We start from the raw sequence: 20167 nt of genomic DNA on the forward strand, positions 1-20167 counted from the left end.
AGACCTCTCAGAAATGGGAGGGTCCTGCTCTGAGGGTTGTAGTCAATTTGGGGAATGAACAGGAAGCTTAGGTCTAGCCAGAAGCTCCAGGCAATGCTTCAGCCTTGGTTCTTAATCTTGGTTCTTCCTGTGATCAGCCATTCACCTGAATGCCAGTTTCTGTACACAGCCTACACCCATCCATGTACTTTTGCATATGTAGAAACGCACACACGCACACACACACACACATATACACACGCGCACGCACGCACACAGAGGCACATGCAGCCCACATATTCGGAATGCCCCTCACACACCACGATGCAGGGTCAGTGGGGGCTCTGAGGAGGAAGTCATCTGCAGCCCAGTGGGCATGCCGGAGCAAATGGAAAGAAGCCCAGTGGTGCATCAAGGCCCTCACTGATGGGGGGCAGGGAAGTGGGAATAACGGAGAACGAGGCAAGGGCGGATTGGCCTGGATCGGTAGCCATTAACCTGCCTAGTAGAGTCACTCCATGAGCGAAGGACTTGGAGAGCCTTGAAAGATCAGCACATCAGGTACGGGGTGGGCTAGTTCCGGATCATGAGGGTCTCAATCCAATCATACTCCACCGTGGTGTCTTCTTTTGAACACTAGGCATCTCCAGACCTTGAACTTGGCCAGCCTCAGAGAAAGGAGAGGTGATGGGGGCCTGTGAACAGAAACAAAACATGCTACACTAAGCAGGGCAGCAGCAAACATAGGCTGAATGAGTAAGTGAATATTCTGACGAGCCTCAACCTCCTGATCTTTAAATGGGCTTGTGAGGAAAGTGATTTGTAAATAGAGGGCCTTACCAGATGGGATACTCAGTGTTTGAAAACCCCCTCTGGCTCTGGCATCCCCCATTCGAAGGTCCCTCCTACCTCTGACAGGCCATGGTGGAAGAGCCCTCCAAGATTTGTGATATTCTCTGGGCTAAGGCGCCTCTTAGTTCTGACAGTCTGTATGGAAGATCCCTACTTAGCTCCGCTTTTCTTCTATCCTCTCCTGGCTCCTGTATTCTCTGGCACTGTTGTCGTTCAGTTGCACCCAACTTTTTGGACCAATTGCCATTTCTTTCTCCAGCTCGTTTCACAAAAGAGGAATTGAGGCAAACAGAATTAAGTGACCCGTCCAGGGTCACACAGCTAGTAAGTGTCTTGATTTGTACTTAGGTCCTCCTGACTCCACATCTGGTACTCTATTCACTGAGCCACCTTGCTGCCTCATTCTCTGGTAAAGGGCACCCATAAAACCTACACTGAGCCTTCTAGCTGTGATATTTTACATTACGTGGCTTCTACTAGATCCAATTCTGCCTCTTCTGAAGTCCCTCTGAGAGCCGACATTGCACTTACTAAGGTATTAGCCAGGTCTGCCATACTCTGTTCTAAGGTTGTTCCCAGTTTTAACCTTCACTGTTCTCTCTCCCCCCTCCCCATTTCTGATATTCCCTCTTCTAAGGTTCCTCCTACGCATAACATGCTTTGTTCTAAGGTTGCTATCAGCTCTGACAGTCCAAGTTCCAAGGTGCCTCCCAGGTCTAACTTTCTCTCCACTGGGTCTCTTCAAGCTCTGACCATTTCTTATACTAAAGTTCTAAGACTTGGCACTAAGGTTCTAGGGTTCATCTCAAGTCTTCCCTTCTTTGTTCTAAGGTCCCTCTTAGCTCTTCTAAGGTTCATCCCTACACCAACAGAGTCATCACTCAGCCTCTACATTCATTGTTTTAAGATCCCTTCCAGCTCTGACAATCCATGTTCTAAAGCCTCTCTTGATTGCAATGTTTTCTGTTTTGAGGTTCCACTCATTATTTTGGCGATCCATGTTTCAAGGTCCCTCCCAGCTGTGATATTTTCCGCTCTAAGGTCCCTCCCAGCTCTGACATTCTCCGATCCAAGTTCCCCCCCCGCCCCGGCTCTGATTTTCTCTTTCTTCCTACATTATCTGTTATAGGAACATCTACCCTGATATCCTCCATTCAAAATTTCCATCCAGCTCTAACCATTTCTGATCTCAGGTCCATCTTTGCTCTGATTTTCTCTTTCTTAAGGCCCAGCCCAGCTCCAACATTCTCTGTTCTAAAGTCACTTATAGACATGACATTCTCTGATCCAAGGTTCCTTCAAGCTCTGACATTCCCTGTTCTAAGCTTTCATTTTCTCTAAGGTTCCACTCAGCTTTGATGTGCTTTTTTTGGTAGCCTCCTTTCCAGCTCTTAAAAGTCCATGGCCAGTGGTCCTTTCTAGTTCTCCCACAGCTCTGCCACTGCGTTCTAAGGTCCCTCCAAACTCTGCCATTCTTCTAAAGTGTGTGACATTTTCTGTTCTGAGGTCTCACTGAAGTGTGGCAGTACATGTATTAAGTAAGATCCCTCCCCAGATGTGACATTCTATGTTCTAAGACCTCTTCCAACTTCGATATATTTGGTACTAAGGTTCTTTCAAGGTCTGTTATTCCTTGGTCTACATTCCCTTCAAGATGGGATATTCTTTGTTCTCAAGTGCCTCTCAGTCCTGCTAGTCCATGTTCTAAGGTTCCCTTCTCAAGATGTGACATTATCTGTTCTGAGATCCCTTCCATGTCTCCCATCCTCTGATCTAAGGTTCCTTTAAACTCTGACATTCCCTGTTCTAAGGTCTCCTCTGATGTTTTTTTTTTAATTTTTTAAACCCTTGTACTTCAGTGTATTGTCTCATAGGTGGAAGAGTGGTAAGTGTGGGCAACGGGGGTCAAGTGACTTGCCCAGGGTCACACAGCTGGGAAGTGGCTGAGGCTGGGTTTGAACCTAGGACCTCCCGTCTCTAGGCCTGACTCTCTCTCCACTGAGCTACCCAGCTGCCCCCTCTGATGTTGTTTTTATAGAACACTAAGCTATGACAGTACATGTCCTAAAGTTCCTCTCAGAGATGATGCTCTCTATTTTAAATTCCTTCCTGCTTCTGATTTTCTCTTTTCTAGAGCTGATCTGAGCTTCAACATTCCTTCTTATTAGGCAGCCTGGCCTGGACGTTGCCTGTTCTAAGGCTCCTCTCAGCTCTGATAAGCCCTCTCTTAGGGTTCATCCTACCTTGACTGTCTCCATTTCAAAGTGTCCCCCAGTTCGGACATTCTCTGTAGTAAGATCCCCTCAAGCTCAGACCAATTCAAGGGTCCCCCCTGGATGTGAAATTCTCTGACCTAAGCTTACTCTTAGTTCTAAGAGTCCATATTCTAAAGTTTCTGTTCAAAGAGCCCTCCCAGGCCTCATTCCTTTTCTATAGTCCCTCTCATCTCTGCCAGTCCGTTCTTGAATGTTTTTCTAGCTCTGCCATTCTCTGTTCTACTGCGGCCCTCCGAACACTACCCTTTCCCCTTATGAGGCCATTTCCAGCTCTTTGGTCCCTTCTTGTAAGGGCCTTCTCAGTTATGACAATCTAAGGTTCCTTACCCCTCTCCAGCTTAGCAGCGCCTGGCACATAGGAGGTATTTAATAAAATCCTTGTTGACTAACCGGGACATTCTGGTTCAAAGTCCCACTGAACTCTAAGAGATCCTTTTCCAAGGCTTTCCCAGATGGGATGTTCTCCAAGGTCTCTCCAAGATAGGGCGTCTCCTGAACTGAGGCCAATTTAAGTAACTGACTTTCCCTTTTTTAAGGGTCAACCTACCTCTGAGTTCCCTTGACGAAGGCCTCTTCTAGCTTAGACTTTCTCATTTCTTTTTTTTAAACCCTTAACTTCTGTGTATTGGCTCCTAGGTGGAAGAGTGGTAAGGCTGGGCAATGGGGGTCAAGTGACCTGCCCAGGGTCACACAGCTGGGAAGTGGCTGAGGCCAGATTTGAACCTAGGACCTCCCGTCTCTGGGCCTGACTCTCAATCCACTGAGCTACCCGGCTGCCCCCTAGACTTTCTCATTTCTAAGGCTTATCCCTGTTCTGACATTTTCTGTTCTAAGCCCCACCACCCATTACAATATTCTTTGTCCAAACGTACCTTCCAGCTTTGACATTCTCTGTTCGAGTTCCTCTCAGCATTAACTGTCTCCATTCTAAGGCCCTCTTAGCTGTGACCACCCTTTCAAAATTCTTCCCGGTAATAACATTCTCTGGTCTAAGGTCCTTTCTAGCTTTGACTTTCTCTTTTATAAGTTCCTTCCTGGCTCTGGCATACACTGTTCCAAGGTTCCTCCAAAGAGGTGACACTTTCTTGTTCTAGGCACCCTCCTTTCCCCTTTCTTTCAACCCCAGCTCTGACATTCTCTTTTTAAGTTCCTTCTCCCATAGGTTATTCTTCTTGAAAGCCCCTTTTAGTTCTCAAATTCTTTGTTCTAAGCTCCTCACCTTTGGCAGTCTCTGTTCTAAGATTCTTCCTGCCATCAACTTTCTCATTTTTAAGGTCTGTTTCTGTTCCCACCATATTCTCTGCTATAAGGCGACCCTGGGCACACTGTTCTTGTTCCTGAGGTTCCCCCTATCTCTGAACTTTTTCTTTTCTAAGCTCTGTTATTCTCTAAGGTACCTCAGCCCTAACATTGCCTGTTCTAAGGTTCTTTTTAACTCTGACATTCTGTCTTCTCAGGTCCTTCCTAGTTCTGGCATTCTCTGTTCTAAGCTCCCTCCCAGTGTTGAGAGTCCATATTCTAAGGTCCCACTGACGTATAACCATATGTGTTTTAAGGTCCTTTTTATTTTTATTTTCATCATTTATTTATTTTTAAGCCCTCACCTTCTGTCTTGGAGTCAATACTGTGTATTGGCTCCAAGGCAGAAGAGTGGTAAGGGTGGGCAATGGGGGTCAAGTGACTTGCCCAGGGTCACCCAGCTGGGAAGTGGCTGAGGCCGGGTTTGAACCTAGGACCTCCCGTCTCTAGGCCTGACTCTCAATCCATTGAGCCACCCAGCTGTCCCCTTACGGTCCTTTTTAGCTATGACATTCTCTGTTTTAAGTCCCTTCCAGCTTTGACATATTCTGCATTAAGGTTGTCTTTGAGAAATTTTATTCCCTGTTCTGTATCTCCTCTAGGATGTCACATTCTCCATTCTAAATTCCTTCTTGGCTTTTCTGGCCCACGTCCTAAGGTTCTCTCCCTAAGACATGGCATTCTCTCTTCTAAGGTCCCAAGTGGCTTTGGCTTTCTCTGTACTAAGCTCTGCCATTTCTTGTTGAAGGCCTCTCCTATCTCTGACAGTTTATTTTCTAAGGTGTCCCTTCATTCTGAATTTCTGTCTTCTAAGGGCTCTCCTTATTTGAACATTCTCTGTTCTAAGGGGCCCTTTTGGCCCCGGTGTTTTCTGTTCTAAGGTCCCTTCTAGCTTTCACATTTTCTGATCTCAGTTTTCTCTTAACTATGCCAATCTCTGCTCTTACATCCTCCCCAGATGGAATTTTATTTTTTATGTTCTAAGGTCTTTGCTAGATGTTCACATTCTTTGTTCTGAGGCCTCTTTCAGCTCTGACATCCTCTATCTTAAAGCCCTTCTCAGCTCTGGTGGCCGATGAGTGAGGTTCCTTCCAGCTGTGACAATTTCTCTCCTAAGATCCCTCTCACTTTTGACATTCCAAACTCTAGAGGGTCTACTAAATCTAACGTTCCCTGTTCTAAAGTCCCTCCAGCTCTGACATCCCATATTCTTCATCCTAAGGCCCCTCCTAGGTCCGAAATTCTACGTTTCTCCTAGTTCTGATATTTGCTCTTAGTTCTAAGGCCTCTCTCAGCTCTATGGTTCTTCTTAGCTGTGACAGTCTTCCTGGAAGAACCATTCTTTGTTCTAAGGTCCTTCCTGGAATGAACACTTTCTGTTCTAAAAAGAACTATTCCAGTCCTGACATTCTCTGGACTAAGGCCCCTTCCAGCCCTGAAATGTTGTTCTAAGTGCCTTCTTTCATCCTTGACATTCCCTGTTCTAATGTCCCTTCCAGCTCCGACACCGACTCGTCTAATACCCCTCTTGGCCCCAAGATTTGCTCTTTTAAAGTGCTTCCCAGATATGACAGTCTCTGCGACAAGGTTCCCCTAAGACGTGAATTCTGTTCCAAGTTCCCCCTTTGAGGTGACCTTTTGTGTTCTCAGGTCCCTCCCTATTCTGACATTCTGTGTTCTCAGCTCCCTTCTGGCTTTGTTGTTCTCTGTTCTCAGTCCCTTCCAGCTCCAACATTTGTCAGAAAGCTGCTCCTTGGAGCTCCCTGGCAGCCCCGTTACTAGAGTGCCATCTCTCCCTGCTGGATTACCCAAGGATGACTTCTTTGGGAGTGCCGTGAGAACACAGCTGTTTACTTCTTCACTAGGAAAAGACTTTCCAGTGAGGCTCCCACGAATGGCGTGGCGTGGTTTGCCATGAGTTAACCCATTAGCTGGGTTTTCTCAGGGGGACTAGGGAGGGAGGGTGTCCTTTGCCGGTGAGTGGGTGGGCGTACAGTATTCACTGACATCACGGAGCCAGGAGCCAACAGCCTCTATTTAACCTTGGTCTTTTTGAGCAGAGGCCCTTGCTGTCCTAGGACATGGCTTGCAATAGACAGTGGGAAAAGCAAAGTCTTAAGCTACATTCCAAAGTCCATCTGGTCCTGGCCTGTCATATATCAGAGGTGGGAACTGAGGCCTGAGAAGGGAAAGGAAGAAATGGCATTTGAACTCAGGGCCTCTGGCTCCCAAGGCAGTACTTTTCCCCACATCTTGCTGCCTCTCTTATTGGGGAGCTGCCATTTCTTCATTCTCATAGTCTTTCAGTTGAGGGGGCTGGTAAGAGCGGACTCCCCCTAAGGCTGCCTCCCTCATTGGGATTAAGGCCATGAATACAGCTCCAACACCTGCCAGCTGTGTGACAGTTCGGCCAGTTACCTTTCTAAAGTCTCAATTTCCCCACCTGCAAAATGGGCACGATGACAGTACTGATAAAACACAAAGAACTGCAGAACAGTGAGTTATTTTTATGAGCCCTGCTGGGTTGCCTTTTGACCAAAGGCCGATTTTGATGATCCAGCGTTGCTATGGGATTCACCGCTTCTCCCTTTTAAGCCCTGGGGATTGAGTCAAGGTGAGGCGCGTGGTATGACTGGAGGGGCTGTGGGCATCCTTTGAAGCATTCCGTTCAGGGAAGTGACTTATGAGATGATTATGCAAATGACACTAGAGAAATGACTGGAATCCCAGGTTCACTCCTCCTCTTCCCCAGTACTGACCTAGTGGACAGAGCAGGGGACAGGAAAGTGCTAGGTCTCCATTTCAATGGTAAGCGATGAGGAGCTTTCCGGAAAATCTAAAATGTGGAAAAAGGAAACAGGTGAGATGCACAGGCCATGGAGAGGGCTGGTCCAGGAGGCCACGCTGTTCGCTGTTTGAATGAGATGGTTATGAAAGGAAGGAACAAATCACATGCAGATGGAATTGCTCAGGGGGGTGAGGTGGCCAGGGCTCTCCTTTCGGGGGGATGGTGTGTGAGGCTAGCTCCTTTCTCTAGAGCGTGGGCCCGGCTCTCCTCCTGGATACAACAAGAGCACCCAGACAGCAGGGTTCATGGTGCAGTGCCTGGCACGTAGCGGGCACTTCTTCCCTTCCTATCCATTGTGAACTCCTTAAGGGCAGAGACTGTCTTTTGTCTTAGCACCATGCCCGGCACAGGACCGAGGTTTACTGAATGCCTGATGACCATACAGAGTGACCATGCAAGCCTGGCTTTCCTCTCAGAGTGGCCCTGTGAGTCTAGTTCTCCCCCTCCGGGTATGGCATTCCCTGTTGAGAGGATGGGGGGAACTTCTGGTTGGGGTTCGGGACCGAAGCTGTCTCTGAGACGACCTGGTCAGCTGAGACTCTGGAGAGGATACAAGAAACCTACTTAGTGAACCCTTTTGTTTTTTCACTTTTTCCCTGTCCAAAGGACAAACCAGGCTGCAGCAGGATGGCCCTGCGAACGCCCTGTTGTCAGGTGGCTTGTGGGGAGAGGCAGGCGTCCTCTGTATGTACAGGGCTTTCTTCCCCCATAGAAGCACTCAAGGCTGCCTTGGGCCAGATGCACTGTGGGTGGGGTGGGGGGAGGAGGTACGTGGATTCACCTGCAGCTTACCCAGTGCAGGTCTGAGACCAAAGGCCTGAGGGTGGCCTTTCCCAGCCTGAGATCAGCAGTGGGAAAAGGCCATTGTGGAAGCAGGCCTGCCTGTTCATCAGGGGCATGGGAGGAAGCCCAGTGATCACCCCTCTTTATATTCCCTCTTGCCCCAGCCGGCTCACCCCCATGCCTCCCTCCCCCCCCCCCCCCATATTCCCGTAGACACCCACTGACGATTGATCAGAGGCCACAGTGCGATTTAGGGAAACAGGAAGGCAACATAACCCAAAAGCATTGCCCATTCTCGGTTCATTTCTCTTCCCTCGTCCCACCCTGGGAGGCAGCAGGTTTAAGAGTCCTTTCCATAGGGCCTGGGTGGCCATAGGCAAGGCAGGGACAGAAAGGCTCCCAGACTCATTCTCCACCAGAATCTCTCCCCACGTGGGCCTGTGGACTTGCCAATTGAACACCCATTGGCCTTAGGGGATTGGAGGATCAAAAACTGAGAGCTCAGAGGAAAAGATGGGGGCCTGGAGAAGGGGCCCATGGTCAGTCAGGGGAGGACAGCAGTGCCCAGGTTCTAGATCAAGCAGGGTGATGCCTGGCTCCTGAGTTCTCATTCCAGTTGTGACTTTGAGCAAGTCACCTAGTTACATTGGGCCTTAGTTTCTTCTTCCATAAACATGCAGGAGGCTTGCCTAGATGACCTCTGAATTGCTTCCTTGGGGATTTAAAGTCTCCCCATCTCTTTTGTGGTACTGACCTGGATAGCTTGAGGAATGAACCCTTTTGGGACTGCCCTTCTGAGCCCATTTCTAAAGGCTGGCCGAGCTCAGCGGGGCCTTACGTGGCAGAGGCAGGTTCTCCCAGGCCACGGTCTGATTTACTGCCATTATCTGATCTTTTCTACCTGCTCCTGGCGGCTCTTCGGCATCAGGCGCCATGTCATGTCGCTAATGGGATTTATCTGGAGCCTGGCAACTGAGAAAATATCTGGCCCTTATTATTCTCTGCGTGACACAGTCACGGCATTCAGTTATTACAGCACTTTAGGCATTAGTGCATTTCTGCAGTGGAATGAGGCAACTGCAGCTTAGGAAGCTCAAGCTTCATCATCGAGGGTATATATGCTTTGATTTCTCTCTCCTGATGCTTGGTGGGGCAGCAGATTATACACTAAATGGGGATGCTTAGCTTTGAGACAGTTTCTAAAAGTTCGTGCCTAGCATGGGGTTGCCTCCTGACGTTCCTGATGCTCCCGAGTTGGGAGCTGAAAGGGACCTTCGAGTTTATCTAGCACAAACATTTTATAGAGGAGAAAACTGAGGGGACAGAGGAAATTTCCTGTCCAAATAAGAGCAACGGAAAAGGGCCATTCCTGGCCAGAGATGTGCTAGAAGGGGAAGCAAGCGTTGTCTAAGAAAAGGGCCTTGAGATCCTCGGAGGTGAAGGCTAGAGAGGCTTGGGATGACCGACTTGGACAGACTAGTAAGCCCTAATGTTGCCAGCCTAGGTGGCAGAATTTCCTGGGGCTCAGGCTATTATAGGAGTCTCACTTAGAGCCCAGGCTTTCCTGAGTGGGTCAGTATTTGGTCACTACTAAAAGATAGCTTTGCAGAGCAGAAAGAACATGGGATTTGGGGTCACAGGCTCTAGGGTCAATTCCAGACTCTGCCATTTACTAGATGTGTGACCTTGGGCCAGTCCCTGTCTTCCTTAGGGACTCAGTTTTCTTCTCTGTAAGCCATATGATTTCTCAGGCTCTCTCTACCTCTAGATTCTGGCTTCTGGTCCCAGGGACAGCTTATCCCAGGGGCCTAAGAGGAAAGCAGCTACATTTTCCCTGCTGTCAAATGATGTGAGGGTCATGATGCTAAATTCATCCATGTGTTCAAAGAATTTCAGGAAAGAGAAAAAGAAGCTCAAATGGAGATCTCTTGGGTTTTTTGGCTATTAAAAGAGGCAGAGTGTGAGTACTGACACTCTCTCTGTCTCTCCCTCTACCTGTCCCAGACTACATTTCTTCCAGGGGAGAAATCTAACAGAAAGAGACAGAAATGCAATCCTAAAGAATTATGGCAGACCTGAAACAGGGCTATGCTGTCTGTCGTGGCTAGGTCAGGATCAGGCAGCCGTGATGTTGCTACGGCCCTTACCAGGTGTTTGGGACAATAGAGTGTCATTCTTATTTCTTATTTACATATACACTCAAAGACCTCTAGAGACTGGGATGCCCACCAAGAACTGGCTGTGTCCCCTGGAGAGAATCAATCACTTCCCTTCTCATTCCCTTATCTGCAAAACGTGTAATGCACTAGAAGACCCCTAAGGTTCCTCTGGATCTGAAATTTGCATTCCAAAGTCCCTCTAGGAGTCCCATTCTCTGGTCTACTTTCTAAGGTCAAGATCCCATTTCTGTGGTGCTTTTGGGTCTACCATTCTGGCAACTCATCCTCTGTCTCCTGTGAGGTCTTCTGGCATCTCTGACCTTCTCTTTCATTCCCTCATCGACTTCCCTGCTTTTACCTACTGCAACACAGTCACTGTCTCCAGTCCAGGCCTGACTTGCCGCTTTCTGTAGAGTTCTTTATTTCTAACTACTATGGACATGGACAACATAGACATGCCACCACCCCCTCAGATGCCACCCACATTCACGACTGAATTCACTGTTTTCTCTCCAGCTTCTCCCTGTCTAATGGTTCTTTCCCTGTTGCCTCGAAAAATGTCTATGCCTCCCCCATCCTTCAATAGGTGTCTCTGCTTGGCATCTTTATCTTCTCTCTTCTCACTCCTTAACCCTTGGCAATTTGGCCTCTGTCCTCATCAGTCAACTCAAATGCCTTTCTCCAAAGTTATGGTCTTGAGTTCAAATCCTGCCCCAAATACACACATTAGGTGTGTGACTTTGGGCAAGTCATTTACTGTCTCTCAGCTTCAGTTTCCTCGTGGATAAAATGGAGATAATGATAGCCTCTACCTCATAGAGTTGTTGTGAAGAGTAAGTGAAAAAACCTTAAAGTGCTTTTTGAATGCTAGCTATTATTATTATTAGGATGACATAGGAAATAGAAAGAACTGACCTCGAAGTGAGGAAGACCTGGGTTCAGGTCCCATCTCTGACACATACTGGCTGAATGACCCTGGGTAAGTCACTTAACCTCTTAGTGCTTAAGCAATTCTTTAAGACTATAAGTTATAGAGAAGGTACAAGACACTCATGCCCCTCTGGGACAGCTTGACTCCTTGGCAAGTTTTTTCCTGTCATTGAGATTCAAATGGTCTCTTTGCAATGTCCAGCCATTCACTGCCACTGCTTCTGCTCTCTGGGGACACGCAGCCAAACCAAATCCATTCTCCACAAGATGGCCTTTCAAATACTTGAAGACAGTTCTCATGGCTCCCCTGAGGCTTCTCCAGCTTAAATAGCCTCAGTTTCTTCAGCTCATCCTCATTTGACCCAGAATGCAGCCTTTTACCATTCTGACTGTTCTTCTCTGAACACTCTCTAGTTTATCAATGGCCTTCTGAACCTGTGGGACCCAATACCCCAAGACCTCTAACCAGAGCAGATCCAGATGGATTAGCTTCCTTCTTTTGGGAAGCTCCACCCTTCAATTCAGCCCCAAGATACATTAGCTGCCTTTTTTGTAAACACCTACCTACTGTCTTAGAATCGATACCACTAAGTATTGGTTCCAAGGCTGAAGAGCAGTAAGGCGTAGGCATTTGGGGTTAAGTGACTTGCTCAGGGAGCTAGGAAGTGTCTGAGGCCCCATTTGAACCCAGGACTTCCCGTCTCCAGGCCTGGCTCTCAATCCACAGAGCCACCCAGCTGCCCCACATTATAGCTTCTTTTGATTGCCATGGCACTGTGTGGTGATGACTCTTATTGAGCTTGCAGCCTGTTAAAAGCCCTAGCTCATTTTCACACAAACTGTTGTCTAGCCGTGACTATCTATCCTATATTTGTGATTTTGAGTTTTTGAACCCCAGTGTAAGAATTTACATTTTGCTCCGTTGAATTCTGCCTAATCGGATTTGGACCGAGGCTCTAGCCTGCCAAGATTTTTCTGGATGCTGACTCTGTCATCCAGCGTGTGAGCTATCTCTCCCTATTTTGTGTCATCTGCAAATTGAATGAGTGACCCATAGGTCTATGGCTTTATCCAAATCACTGGTAACTGGTAAACAGCACAGAGCCAAGCAGAGATCCTAGTGGAGGCCTCTAATCCCTTATGACTATGGAGTCTGGCCGTTCGATTCCTTCTGAGGCCTTCTGCCTAAATTCCTGCCTAGTCCCCATCTCACCATCTTTTCTGTGAGAACGGTATGAAATACTTGATCAAACGCTTCACTGAAATCTGGGTAAACTCTATCTAGCATTTATTATCTCCAGCATTCGTCTATAACCCTGTCAGAAAGGGAAATCAGCCCATTCTAGCATGACCTATTCTTGATTAAGCCACTTGGGCTCTTTAGAATCATCTCTTCCCTTTCTAGATGTTCAGTAATCATCTCATTAATGAAAAACCATCGAATTTTCCCAGGAAACAAGGTCAAGCTCATTAGCCTACAGTTTGAAGCCTCCGTTCTCTCGCTCGCTCCTTTTTCAAAATTGGGACATTTTCCTTCCTCAGGCCTAGGATACTTCTCTTGTTTTCCGTGACCTTTCAAATATCGCTGACAATGGTTTAGCAACCATTGGGTAATAGAGCTAGACCGTACAGATCACTGAGTCTAAGCCCTTCGTTTCACATACAAGGAGACTGAGGCCTGGAGAAGTTAGGTGGCTTCTTTGAGGTCCTACAAGCCACAGCATTTGAAACTGAGTTTTGGACTCCAAATGCAGCTCTCTTTCTGTGAAGGAACTGAGCTGCCATTTAGGGAGCAGACGCCAGGATTCCTTCTGCCTAACAAGGGTAATTGCAAAATGGGAGAGTAGCATTATCTAGACTGATGGAGCAAGAAGGAAGAGAGTGAGAGGGATTTGGCTGCTGAACCACAGAGGGCAATGCCATTGGGTTTACACTGGCCACTAGAGGGCAATGTCTCGTAAGTTTCACAGCCAGCTTTTTCGAGTGTCGCCATATTGCTGTCATTCTTCCAGCTTCTGCCCCTTCCAAGTCAGAAGGAGACTTTCCATCTCTTTCTCTCTGAGCTCCAGAAGAAGCGAGAGCCCACAAGCTGGGATCATCTCTTTTGGACTGAATTTTAGCAGGGGCATTTCTTTTAGTGCTGGGAGACAGAGAATCTGATTTGAAGAGCAAAACAAGCTCCACCGCCTTGCGTTCTCAAAAGAGAAAAGACCCATTTCCTCACCATTTCCTACCCCCGGTCCAGACTCTGAAAAGTAGAGCAAAGTCAGAGGCCTTGAAAGCCCCAGAGTCGTTCTCTGTTTCCATAACCTCTCCTCCATATAGGATGTGGACGTTTTCCCAAGCAGGTTATTTCAGTATGAAAACCGATAGAGAGTAATCGGGTCTTCCCACTGTTATGCATGAGAAGCAAGATTTTAAGATCTGGGGCAAGAAAGAGGGAAATCATAGAATCTTAAGAGCGAAAAGGGCCCTGAGAGTTTAGTTTACCTGGGCCAACCCCTAGGCTCATGCAGGAATCCCCCTTACAGGGGGTCAGCTCCCTTTGCTTGATTTCTTTTTTTTTTTAACCCTTACCTTCCGTCTTGGAGTCAATACTGTGTATTGGTTCTAAAGCAGAAGAGTGGTAAAGGCTAGACAACGGGGGTCAAGTGACTTGCCCAGGGTCACACAGCTAGGAAATGTCTGAGGTCAGATTTGAACCTAGGACCTCCCGACTCTAGGCCTGGCTCTTAATCCCCTGAGCTACCCAGCTGCCCTCCCTTTGCTTGAAAGTAAAACCATGAGAGCAACTGAGACCGTGTCTGGTAAGCTCTACTTGTTAGGCAGCTTTTCTTCAGGCTAAGTCTTTTTTTCCATCTCTGAATCAATACTGTGTACTGGTGCCAAGGCAGAAGAGCAGAAAGGACTAGGCAGTGTGGGGTAAATTACTTGCCCAGGGTCACATAGCTAGGAAATGACTGAGACTGCCATTTCTTGTTCCTAGTTCTGTTCTTTGAGGCTAATGAAATCTGACATTTAAACAGCATGTCAAGATTTCTTATTTCAGAGGCCACCTTCCAAGGGAAGCCTTCCTTGGTCCTTCTATATCAAATGCTCTTGTACTAACTTCTCTGTTTACATGCACTAGAATACCGGCTTACCTGATAGACCCTTTTGTGAGGAACTTTTTCATCTTTATCTTTGTTTCTGATGTTGTGGATTGAGTGCTGGCCTTGGAAGCCTGGGAGACCTAGGCCCAAGCCCTGCCTCTAGGCATGCTGGATGGGTCACCCTGGGCAAGCCTAGGGACAGGGCTTCTAAGAAGCCCTTTCTGGAGTCAAAGACTGCTTTGGTCACCTGCTCAAGTCTACGGACTGCTTCTCAGAATGATGTTTGAAAATAATTCAAGGAAATTCTAAATTTCAGTTAGAAGTTAGTAAAAATAAAATTGCAATCTTTTCCTATCTAAGTACATGGATTTCTTGAACTCCATGCACAGATAGATGGCCCCGGGGGATAGGGGTGGGGTCCATGGATCACAGGTTAAGAACTAGAAGTTGTAGAGAAGATGCTGATCTGCATTGGTAAAGGGAGTTTCCTTACCTGGGAAAGTTCCCTCTTGAGAACAGAATCACAGGTCAGGTACCACCCCTGTGTCCAGGGCCTAGTGTAATGCTAGAGGCACTTTGATACATGTTCACGAATTAACGGGATTAATTCTTTCAGCTCTCTAACTTGTTCTAGTCTCAGGCCATTGGTCAGGCTTTCTAACCTAAACTATCACTGCTTCCTTCAACTAGAGCCTCTCACGGCAGGCGGCGATGCATGCTATCTACACTGGGACAGAGTGGTGATGGACCCAGCCTGCAGAATGACAGGGGGCTTTTGGGAATACAGCCAATGTGGGAATTCGTTTTCTTGACTAGCAGTATCTCTTACAAGGGTTTGGCCTTTCCCCTTTTTTAGCGGAGGTCATGGGAGGGAGAAAAAAATCAACTTTTGATAAGAGCAAAAAAAATTAATATGAAGAGTTCCTCTCAAGGAGACAGCAGCCAACTCCCCCGGGCCAGGAATTCTCACCTGCCTGGATGAGGGGCTGTTTTTAGAATTTATTTTAAAAGACTGCAAGCCACCTTCAAGAAATCTTCCGCAGTTCTGAGAACATCTCAAACAAAGGTGCGATAGATGGTTCTGGGGTGAAAGAAGCAATTTAGGGTAGGACCCCCAGGTTTGTATCCTCTTGCCCTTTGGGCTGGCCTCATGGGGCTTTGCCTAAGAAAAGGATTTTCTCTTCCAATAAGATTCGAAGGTTTCCTGTGACCTGAAGGTGATTGCCTGGAAAATTACCTAGAGGGACTTGGAAAGCACAAAGCCCTTCATTTGAAGGCCTCTCAGCTTGGCGGCAGAGCACTTGCCTGCCAGGTGCCCCTCTGAGGTGGCAGTTCTCCCTATTCTCAGAAAGGCCCATGAATCGGAAGACCTCAAGGAAGACCAGGAGAGTATTTCTGTAAAAGATTATGCAAACACAGCTTTCATCTCTCCTTATCTCTTCTCAAAAACTTCACTAGCCCCTCAGTTGCTTTGAATAGAAAGCATTTAGTCGGATAAGCCAGCATTCTAGTGCATGTCCTGGTGAGCATAAAAATGCTTTTTGGCTGAACAATTCAACATTTTGGTTCGCCATTGAAAGGCCCTTCCAATCTGAGGCCAATTTAACTCTTCAACCTTCTTTCTCACTGCCCCCTAGTGCAAATCTGGGCAGCCAGGCCAGTCTTCTCACTGTTGCCCACATCTGCCTTGTGTGTTCCTATCCTGGGGGTCTGACTAATGCAATCCTTGCCTCTCAGAATAATAGTGCCTCCTTTTGGCCAATCTGAATCCTGTCCACCTTTGAAGGCCCGCTTCCTCTGGGAAGCTTCCCTGATGACTCCAGACCAACCTCTATTAAAAAAATATTTTTAAACCCTCACCTTTTGTCTTAGAATCAATACTGTGTATCAGTTCCAAGGTAGCAGAATGGTAAGGGCTAGGCAATGGGGGTGAAGTGACTTGCCCAGGGTCACCCAGCTAGGAAGTGTCTGAGGCAACATTTGAATTCAGGACCTCTGCTCTCTAGGCCTGGCTCTCAATCCACTGAGCTACCTAGCTGCCCCCATAGCCCAACCTCTATTGACCTCTCTCTCTTCTGAATGCCTACAGCACTGATTGTGCTTAACCTTGAAATGGGATCCCTATCTAGAGTCCCTCGGTGATTTAATTAGTGCCAACAAATTCGACTTTCATCTCTATACAGATGACTCCCAAATCGACATATCTAGCCCTCATCTCCAACCGCCTGCTAGACATCTCTGCTTGGATGGCCAGAAACATCATTATATACGAAACAAAAGTCATTACTTCCCTCCTCCAGCCACCTTTCCTGCTAACTTCCCCTTTTCTGTCGAGGGCACCACCATTCTTCCAGGCACCCAAGTTTGTGACCTGGGGGCCATCTTCAGTTTTTCACTTAGACTCATCCCTGTAGCCATTAAGTTACCAAATCTTGTTGAATCCATCTCCTGAGCATCTCTCTAATCTATTTCTCTTTCTACTCATGAGACAACTTACCATCTTTTGCCTGGACTGTTGCCTATTTAAATTGGTTTTTCTTCATCCACTCTTACTTTTCTCTAATTTCTCCTCCACTGAACTGCCAAGGAGATAATCCTAAAGCACAGATCTGATCAGGACACTCCTTTGGTCAAGGAACTTCAGTGGCTCCCCATCACTTATGATGATTTCATCACTAGATGAAATACAAACTCTTCTATTGGGCATTTAAAGACTTTTACAATCTGGCTCTCGCTTGCCTTTTCAGGCTGCCTGCACATCATTTCTCCTTTATGCACATTATCTTCCAGCCAAACTGACCTCGTTGATGTTCTCCAACCTTGGAATTCTATCTCCCACCTCCATGCCTTTGCACAGGCCGTACCTCTTGCATAAAATGCTCTCCCTCCTTAACTCTATCTCTTGGAACCCCTAGCTCCCTTCAAAGCTCAGCTCTAGCACCTACATCTTCCTTCCAGAAACTCTTTCTGATTCACTTAGTTGTCACAGTCCGCCACTCTGAAATCATTCTGTATTGATTCTTTATATCCTAAATCATGAGGTATTCCCTTCTTATACATTCTATATATTAGTAAGCTCCTTGAGGTCAGGGATGGTCACTTTTGTACTTGTCGACACTCTTCTTGACCAATGCAGATCATCTCCTTCTCTGCAACTTAAGAGCTGCCCAAAGCCCCAAGAGGTTAAACCAAAAAGCCAAGATATGTCAGAGATGGGCCTTGAATGCAAGGCTTCCTCATTTTGAGGCCACTAGCCCTTTGGTCATTCTGCCCTAGGTTGTTTTGTTTGGGCCAGAGTGCCCAGAATAGTTCATTTGTAAGCCATGCAACTTGGTTGTTCATTTCTCCTGGCATGGAACCCTCATCCTTTCCATCTCTAGCACTGGCAGATACACTTAAGGGTTCTGGGGCTTACCCAATCCAGCTTCTCAATTCAAGGGGAAGGGAGAGGGTGAAGAATCACAGAAAGATAAGAGGGAAACGACGTGCTCCAATTCCCACAGGTAGAATGTGGATGGGCCGAGATTCCAACCCAAGGCTTCTGCCTTCCAATCCAGTGCTCTTCTCACCAACCTGCACTGTCCTTCAGGATGATACATCCAGGAGCCCTAACCAGAGGATAGAATCCTCTGAGCCTTGGCAGTAGAGAATTGAGATCTAGAGCTGCGATGGGCCTTCAAGACTGTCTAGTCCATTTTAGAGATGAACAACTGGGGCCCCGGGAAGGTGGAGGGACTTGCTCAAAGTGACACATGTAGGATGGGGCAGAAGTAGCATTTGAATTCAAGCCTTCTGACTCCAAATCTTTCATTCTTTCCACTGTCCCACAGTCTCTCCTCATATCCTTACTATGAGAAAGCTCTGTTGGCAATCACAGGCTTGGAGAAGTTGAGCTACAAGGGCTAATCTTTCATTTTACAGATGAAGAAACTGAGGCCGAAAGTTTTGATTTGAATTTACAGAGATTTCACTAGATGAGAAAAAGAATTCCTCCTGAAGCATTCTACAAATTTCCCCAAGCAAATGAAAGGCCATCTTTCTGTCTCCCCAGCTGGGGCCAGCGGAAGGAAGCTCATTTATTTTTCTATCATGATCCTTTAATGTCTTCCTTGTTCTGCTCATCAGAGTTGGTGAACTGAGGTCAGACCAGGAGCCTAGGATGCTGAAAGCTGATCACGTTCATGGGCACTGACTTTGCATGCTTGTCTGTACTGTATAACAAGGTCTGGACACTATCTTGTTAGAGTGAAGTCACGTGTAATGAGGGACTTAATAGCCCTTGGGCTTGCTCAAGAAGTGATCGGGGAATCTTTGTTTGGGATGATGTACAGCAGAGTGGCTTTTCTCGCACATCCTCTTATCTAGTAACAGCTGATTTCCATATTCTATTATATCCTGTTATGTAGAGATGATGTTTTATTGTCATATGTCTTGTTGGGTAGATGTACCCTATGTTCTATTATGTTCATATATATATCTCCAATTATCCAGCACTAGAAAAGCCCACAGCTTCATGCATGAGTCTCTCTGGCTGCTTAGATCACAAGGGGAAAGGAGGCCATGGCGAAGAAGCGGAAAGGGCGCTGGCTTCCTGCCTCTGATGTCGATTCGCTCTGTGACCTTGGGTAAGTCCCTTCATGTTCCTGGGCCTTGGTTTCCTCCTCTAAGAAGGAGTGGGACAAGATGGCCCCTGAGGGACCTTCTAGCCCTGGATCTCTGAGCTTATGACTTGGGAGTTTACACCTGCTTAATGGCCTTGGCAGGGAAGAGGCTTACCACAGTGATTCCAGAGGCTCCTGGCAGATCGGCCAACCACTGATTGGTGCACCAAGAGAATGGGAGCAGCTGGTGCTGCCTTAGCAGCACCGGGAGATTGAGTGAGTCGTCTCATTCCAACCTTGGGCCCTGAAGGCCCAGAATCTACCCTATCAGGTGGGATGAGATTGCTGGATGTCCTAGAGGCAGGCATCCTAGGGCCCGGGGTTAGTTACCTGGTTCATGGGATCCGGGCATTTGCATATCCTCTCTTTAATATCTCCATTAAAGAATTCAGTGCTTGCAGTGAGTGTGCTGAATAGTTCCTTTCCCCAAACCTTGAAAGAACTTCAGGACCTGGAATGAAATTTTGATTCTCTTCCTCATTCTCATTACAGTCCCAAACCGAGGAACTCTTGCTGGACTGGTAGATCAGCCTGTAACTCCAAAATGGACAGATGTGTGGTGAAGACACATGCAAGAAGTAGACCAGAAGAGATCAAGGATGATGGTCACGTAACGGGAACAAGAGGCCACAGGTGGGCGGCCTGAGCCGGGGATTGATAGCTAGGAGATATGCAAAGACTCAGGGGAAGGGGAGAGAGGAAATGAGACATAGGGGATTGAATGCTGGACTTGCAGTCAGAAAGACTTGAATTCAAATACTACTTCTAACACTTTCAAGCCGTTTGACCCCGGGCAAGTTAAGCTTCCTGAATCTCAGGCAATTCCTTAAGATCACATGTTTGAGATGTACAGCAATTGGCATTGGGGGAGGAAGGGTTCTCACTGAAACACGGCCAGGAACTTTGTGGTGTAGATGAATGGGCAAGGCTTGTCCCAGACCAAGAAGGCCCATGATGAGAAGAACTGTGATATGCAGTGGCAGGGAGAGTGCCCATGAGATGACAGCTTCACTGAAGCATGCTTTACTAGGAAATCCTTCTTACGGGTCCCACTGGATCACAGCCATATGGTTAAGCCTAGCCGATGCTCATCTTCCATTTGCTGCTGGCTAAACAAAGGCAATACTGAATTGAATCTCCGTTGGGCCTTTCCAGTGTTGATGAACTTGAATTTGGGAATTTTTCCTGAAAAGTCTAATGGGGTCGGAGAGAGAGGAGGAAGATATTTTGAATATTTGATTGCCGTGAGCCCGTGTTTGGTACTGGGTCACTAAAGCAGTGCTTCGCT

At 47.1% G+C, this 20167-nt stretch overlaps 1 protein-coding gene across 2 annotated transcripts in view; it reads right to left on the minus strand.

Annotated features, from left to right (window-relative positions):
- Positions 1 to 346: 346 nt before the first annotated feature.
- The window catches only part of ZDHHC15 (zinc finger DHHC-type palmitoyltransferase 15), a 64237-nt gene continuing 44416 nt past the window's right edge, over positions 347 to 20167 (minus strand). The window contains exons 11-12 of one of the 2 annotated variants that reach the window (XM_044682612.1): positions 7166 to 7242; positions 347 to 674 (exon numbers count right to left, since the gene is read on the minus strand). In XM_044682612.1, the coding sequence (XP_044538547.1) occupies positions 7196 to 7242 (47 nt within the window). In that variant the 3' untranslated portion in view covers positions 347 to 674; positions 7166 to 7195. Of the gene's footprint in view, positions 675 to 7165; positions 7243 to 19214; positions 19331 to 20167 lie in introns of those variants that run through there. The other variant, XM_044682611.1, reaches the window with a different exon arrangement.

The sequence above is a fragment of the Gracilinanus agilis genome, chromosome X (assembly GCF_016433145.1).
Source record: "Gracilinanus agilis isolate LMUSP501 chromosome X, AgileGrace, whole genome shotgun sequence".
Lineage (NCBI taxonomy): Eukaryota > Metazoa > Chordata > Mammalia > Didelphimorphia > Didelphidae > Gracilinanus > Gracilinanus agilis.